Genomic DNA, 6,028 nt, shown 5'->3' on the forward strand with positions numbered 1-6,028 from the left:
TATATATATATATATATATATGTATATATATGTATGTATGTGTTTGTTATATTAATAATATTTATTTTTATTTTGTTTATATTAATTATTAGTGCTGTCTATGCACCCACATTTATATATATTTGTATCGTTGCTTTTCTTCTTTTTTGTTTTTTATATTATTTATATTATATTTATTTTTTTAATATTTATATTATTTTATTTTTTTATTTATTTTTATTTATTTTTATTTATTTTTATTTATTTTTATTTATTTTTATTTATTTTTATTTATTATACCCATAGAAACAAATAACATTTTGCTTTTTATTTTCTTTGTTTATCATCACCAGTACACACAAACAAAAAAATTTTTATTGTTATTATAATTATATTTTTATTTTATTTTATTTTGTTTTATTTTATTTTATTATATTTATTTTATTTTATTATATTTATTTTATTTTTATTTTATTTTATTTTATTTTTTTATACTTTTTTTTATCATTAAACAGAAACAAAACCCTGAGAGGGCCCCCAGGTGACCCCGCGGCGGTGCTGTGGCGGCGAGGGGAGAAAGCACAGCAGAAGTTTATTTCTTTTTATATAAATAAATATTTAATTTATTAATTAATATAAATTAATTATTTATTTATTTTTATTTTATTTAAATATATTTGCTGCTGGGTTTGCTGCAGCTCCTCTTACCCCGCCTGCGGCGGTGGTCCACTGGTTCTGCCTGGGCCGCTGCTGCCGCTGCTGCTGCTGCTGCTGCTGCTGCTGCTGCTGCTGCTGCTGCTGCTGTGTTGCTGCAGCAGCAGTTGGTGGGTTCCTTCGATGTGTTTTCTCATATTCGGCATGAGGGGGGTTGTGTGTCTTTATTGTGTTTAATACCCCTCCTGTGCTGCTGCTGTTTTTCTTTGTTGCTGCAGCAGTCTTGCTGCTGCTGCTGCCGCCGCTGCTGCTGCCGCTTCTGTCTTTTCTCTGCTGCTGCTGCTGCTGCTGCTGCTTCTGTTTTTCTTTGATGCTGCGCATGAAAACCCCATCCCTTTCTGCTGCTTCTTTGTTCTCCCCCCCTTTGTCTCTCCCTGTAGGCTAACCCCTCTCTAGGCCCCCTCTGCTGCTGCTGCTGCTGCTGCTTCTGCTGCGGCTGCTGCTGCTGCTGCTGCTGCTGCTCTTATGGCTGCTGCCTCGGAGGAGCTGTTCTCCTTAGACTCTCCAGAGGACCTGCAGCAACCAGGATGCCTGGACCCGCAGCAGCGGCAAGAAGAGCAGCAGCAGCAGCAGCAGCAGCAGCAGCAGCACCAAGAGCAGCAGCTGCTGCAGCATGAAAATGAACACCATCAGCAACAGCAGCAGCAGCAGCAGCAAGAGGAGAAGCAGCAGCAGCAGCAGCAGCAGCAGCAGCCGCAGCCGCAGCAGCAGCAGAGGCTAGAGCTTCCTCTGTTTACCTGTGAGTTTCCTTTCTATGTATTCCCCTTTTTTTATTTTCTTTTTCTTTGATTTGTTTTTTTGTTTTTTTGTTTTTCCTTTTTTTTACACTCATTGTCTCTGTCTCCTCTGGTTGCTGCCTGTCTCCTGTCTCCTTCTGCTGTGTCTGCAGCTGCAGCAGAATCGCCTCCGCCCTTTGCAAGCAGCAGCAGCAGCAGCAACAACAACAACAACAACAGCAGCAGCAGCAGCAGCAGCAGCAGCAGCAGCAGCAGCTCCCAGGAGACCTTCTCCGGCCGCCTGAGGAGAGTGTGGGGTTTGGGTGTATGGACAGCTGCTGGCTACAGGCCCTTTGACTCTTCTTTGCTGCACAGCACATCTCCTGATTTGCTGCAGCAGCAGCAGCAGCAGCAGCAGCAGCAGCAGCAGCAGCTGGAGCAGCTGCAGCAGCTGCAGCAGCTGCAGCAGCAGCAAGAGCATAGTCAACAGCTCCATCGTCGTTTTTCTAGTGGGGCGGATTTATATGTGTTGCGTTACAGCAGCAGCAGCAGCAGCATAAGCAGCACAAGCAGCATCAGCAGCAGGAGCAGCAACAGCAGCAGCAGCAGCAGCAACAGCAGCAGCAACACCCCCCCTCATCTGCGGCTGCAGCAGATTGGTGATGCTGCTGCTGCTTGGACTCGAAGGGGCCTCAGCAGGTCAGGCAGCTGGTGCTGCCCCTGCGCCCAGGTAGCTCTTGCTGCAGCACGCAGCAGCAGAAGAAAAGCAGCAGCAGCAGCAGCAGCAAAAGAATGCGGGCTTCTCTTTGATGCAGACACAGACACAGACAAAGACAAAGACAAAGACAAAGACAAAGACAAAGACAAAGACACAGACAAAGACAAAGACAAAGACAAAGACAAAGACAAGGAAATTAAAACACACACAGATATAGATGCAGACNAGACAAAGACAAAGACAAAGACAAAGACAAAGACAAGGAAATTAAAACACACACAGATATAGATGCAGACAAAGACAAAGAAGAAACAGCAGCAACAGCAACAGCAGCAACAGACCTAGATAGTAAACATAAAAATAATAATAATAACAACAACCCCACCCAGAAAGCCTCTCTTATATATGAAGAACAAGCAACAGCAGAAACAGAAACAGATGCAGCAGCAGCAGCAGCAGCAGCAGCAGCAGATGATGATGCTGATGCAGATACAGCAGCACATTCAGCAGATGCACCAGCAGCAGCAGCAGCTGCTGCTGCAGCAGAAGCAGCAGCAGCAACAGCAGAAGCAGAAGCAGCAGCGAAAGACAACAATGATAGCCTCGAGGGGGCGGAAATAGCAGCAGCAGAGGCAACAGCAGCAGCAGCAGCAGAAGCAGCAGCAGCAGCAGCAGCAGCACCAGATGCAACAGCAGCAGCAGATGCAGCAGCAGATACAGCAGCAGATGCAGCAGCAGATGCAGCAAAAGATGCAGATACAGCAAGAGCAGCAGATGTAGATCCAGCAGCAGCAGCAGCAGCAGATGAAGCAGCTGCTGGTAGCAGCAACTGCAGCAGCAGCAGCAGCAGCAGCAGCAGCGGGTTGCTGGCGGGGGCAGAAGAGATATGAAGGAGACAAAGACAAAAGGAGACAGAAAGAGAAAGAGACAGAAGCAAATCTGCCTCCTCTCTGCTGCTGTCTCCTTCTATATGAAGATATTCTGCTGCTGCTGTCTCCGCCCCACGAAGACAAAAGAGAGACAAAAGAGAGACAAAAGAGAGACAGACAGAAAACAGAGAAAGAAAGAAAGAAAAGAGAGAAAGAAAGAAACAAAAAAGAGACAAAACAGAGACAAACAACAGCCACTGCTGTACCAGCGAGTTGTGTTGTTTTTATGTAGCCTCCAGCTGTAACGTAAACCCTAAACCCTAAACCCTAAACCCTAGGCCGTGGGGATAATATATTTTTATTTTGCTGCTGCTGCCTGTTGGTGACCGCTGGCGAGCTGCAGCAGCAACTGCAGCAGCAGTAGCTGTCTCCTTGGGATGCTTGACCTGCAGCAGCAGCAGCAGATGCTGCTGCTGCTGCTGCTGTTGTTGCTGCTGCTGCTGTTACTGCTGCAGCAGCAGCAGCAGCAGCAGCAGCAGTTGTTTCTCTTTATTTTTCGCTGGCGTTTGAATGCATAAGACAGTAGAGGAGCTGCTGCAGCGCAGCGACTCAAACCGATGTCAATATTTTATTTTTTATATTAGTGTTTAGGGTTTAGGGTTTAGGGTTTAGGGTTTAGGATATATAAGGGCTCGTTGTTTATTGTTTATTATTGTTCAGGGTTTAGGGTTTATTCCCTCTTTCTCTGGGTTTGTTGGTTAGTGTTTATGATCTAGGGTTTATTGTTTAGAGTTTACTGTTTAGGGTTTAGGGTTTAGGGTTTAGGGTTTAGCGTGTATTGTTTAGTTGGTTTAGTGGCTACGCTTTAGGGTTTATTTTAGGGTTTAGGGTTTAGGGTTTATGTTGCAAGGTGTATTCTACTTACTCTAGGGTTTATAATTTTCATCGTCTGTTTTTTTTTTTGTGTAGGGCTTTTACAGTTTAGGGTTTAGGGTTTAGGGTTTAGAGTTTAGGGTTTAGGGTTTAGGGTTTAGTGTTTAGCGTTTAGTGTTCATGGTGTAGGGTTTAGGGTCTAGCGTGTAGGATTTAATATTTAAGGATTCACGGTTTAGGGTCTAGGGCGCAGGAGGGTTTAGCGTTTAGTGTTAAGGGTTTAGGGTTAAGGGTTTAGGGTTTAGGGTTTAGGGTTAAGGGTATAGGGTTTAGGGTTAAGGGTTTAGGATTTAGGGTTTAGGATCTAGGGTGTAGGGTTTCGCGTTTACCGTCAAGGGCTTAGCCTTTAGGGTTTAGGGCTTAGCGTCTAGCGTCTAGCGTCTAGGTTTTAGGGTTTAGGGTTTAGGGTTTAGGGTTTAGGGTTTAGGGTTTAGGGTTTAGGGTTTAGGGTTNTATAGCTCAGTTGGTTAGAGCATTCGGCTAATAACCGAAAGGTCGCCGGTTCGAGCCCGGTTGGGACCATTTATTTTTTTTATTTTTTTTTGTGAAATAAATAAATTAATTTATTTATTTTTAATTTATTTATTTAAATTATATTTATTTTTGTATTTATAAATGAAAATAAAATTAAATTAACCTGGATTCGCTGCTCCTGCTGCTCACCCATACAGCTGCTTCGGGTGTATAGGCAGCTGCAGCAGCAACCAGTGGATGCCGCGGCTGCTGCGGTGGTGCTAGCATATGTTCTCTAGGGTGAGACAGAGGTGTTTAGAATAAAAAAAATAAAAATAAAAATAAAAATAAAAATAGTTTTTGTTTTATTTTTTAATTTTTGTTAGTTTTCTTCTTTTTGTTTGCTTCCTTGCTGCATTTACCTGTCCAGTATAAAGGTAAGAGCACAGCCGCCGTGCAGCCCTGGCTGATAGATGCTATGCATAGTTTAGTGTATGCGTGTGTTTAGTTTATAATTTAAATTAATATGCATCATAAACAAATAAAATTAAATATAATTTAATATATTTAATTCATATAAAAAAAGAAGAAAACATACACAGCAGCAGTTGCTGCAGCGATGACCTGCAGCTACTCCTCAACTAGTTTTTTTCTTTCTTTTCGTTTCTTTCTCTCGTCTCCCTCTTTCTCTATAGCAGCAGCAAACTACAGCAGCAGTTGTTGCAGCAATTAAAACCAAACAAGCAGCAGCTCCGGCCTTTTTTTTTTTTTTTCTCTTACCTGAGGTGTATAGACACCCCAATCCACCCCAGCCCCCCTTCTCTGTCTTCTTCCTTCAGCAGCTCTTGAGGCTTTCTCTATAACTACCATAATACGCCTGCTGCTAATAGACAACAGCAGCAGCAGCAGCAGCAGCGAGAACACCAGCACCAGCAACAGCAGCAGCAGCAAGAACATCAGCAGCAGCAGCAACAGCAGCAGCAGCAGCAGGTTGCTGTATTTGTTTTGTTTCTGCGTCTCTCCATCCTTACACAGATATCTATCAACTAAAGTGTTGTCTCTGTCTGCTGCTGCTGCTGCTGCACTTGCTGCTGCAGTTTCTTTTTCAGTTTCTGCTGCAGTTTCTGCTGCTGCAGCTGCTGCTGCAGCACTTGCTGCTGCAGCAATTACCCTTCTCTCTGTCTCCTCTATAATTTATCTATTTTTTTTCTTTTTTTTTTATATAGCTGCCTATACACCGCAACAAATATCTGCATATAAAACATCTCTCTTTCTGGTTTGAATCTGTATTTCTTTATTTTTTTTTCTGCGTATATTTTTCTTTTATATAAATACACAAATAAACATAAATATATTTATATATATATACATAAATATATTTATATATATACATATATACATAAAAAAAAAGAAAAAAAATATAATAAAGATGAGTGGAATCCTTATAGATTGTTTATCTTTGCCTGTACCTGGCCGCTTTATACAGCCAACAGAAACCCCAGAATACCCCCCATCAACAAACATACAGCTCTCGGTGCAGCAGGTGCTGCGCAACAGAAACGCAGCTCTCTCCCCCCAGCAGCAGCAGCAGCAGCAGCAGCAGCAGCAGCAGCAGCAGCAGCAGCAGCTGCTGGGGGTCGGCAGGC

The 6,028-nt window shown here is 43.1% G+C and overlaps 1 protein-coding gene across 1 annotated transcript; it reads left to right on the forward strand.

Moving 5' to 3' along the window:
• Positions 1 to 1,158: 1,158 nt before the first annotated feature.
• EMH_0021690 (uncharacterized protein) lies at positions 1,159 to 3,017 on the forward strand (the record flags this gene model as incomplete). The annotated part of the gene is given in 4 exon segments (XM_013501819.1): positions 1,159 to 1,432; positions 1,583 to 2,108; positions 2,339 to 2,350; positions 2,354 to 3,017. Coding segments are annotated over 4 exon segments (1,476 nt in total).
• Between the last annotated feature and the right edge of the window lie 3,011 nt (positions 3,018 to 6,028).

Source organism: Eimeria mitis, genomic scaffold (assembly GCF_000499745.2).
Source record: "Eimeria mitis Houghton genomic scaffold, Emh_scaff768, whole genome shotgun sequence".
Classification (NCBI taxonomy): domain Eukaryota; phylum Apicomplexa; class Conoidasida; order Eucoccidiorida; family Eimeriidae; genus Eimeria; species Eimeria mitis.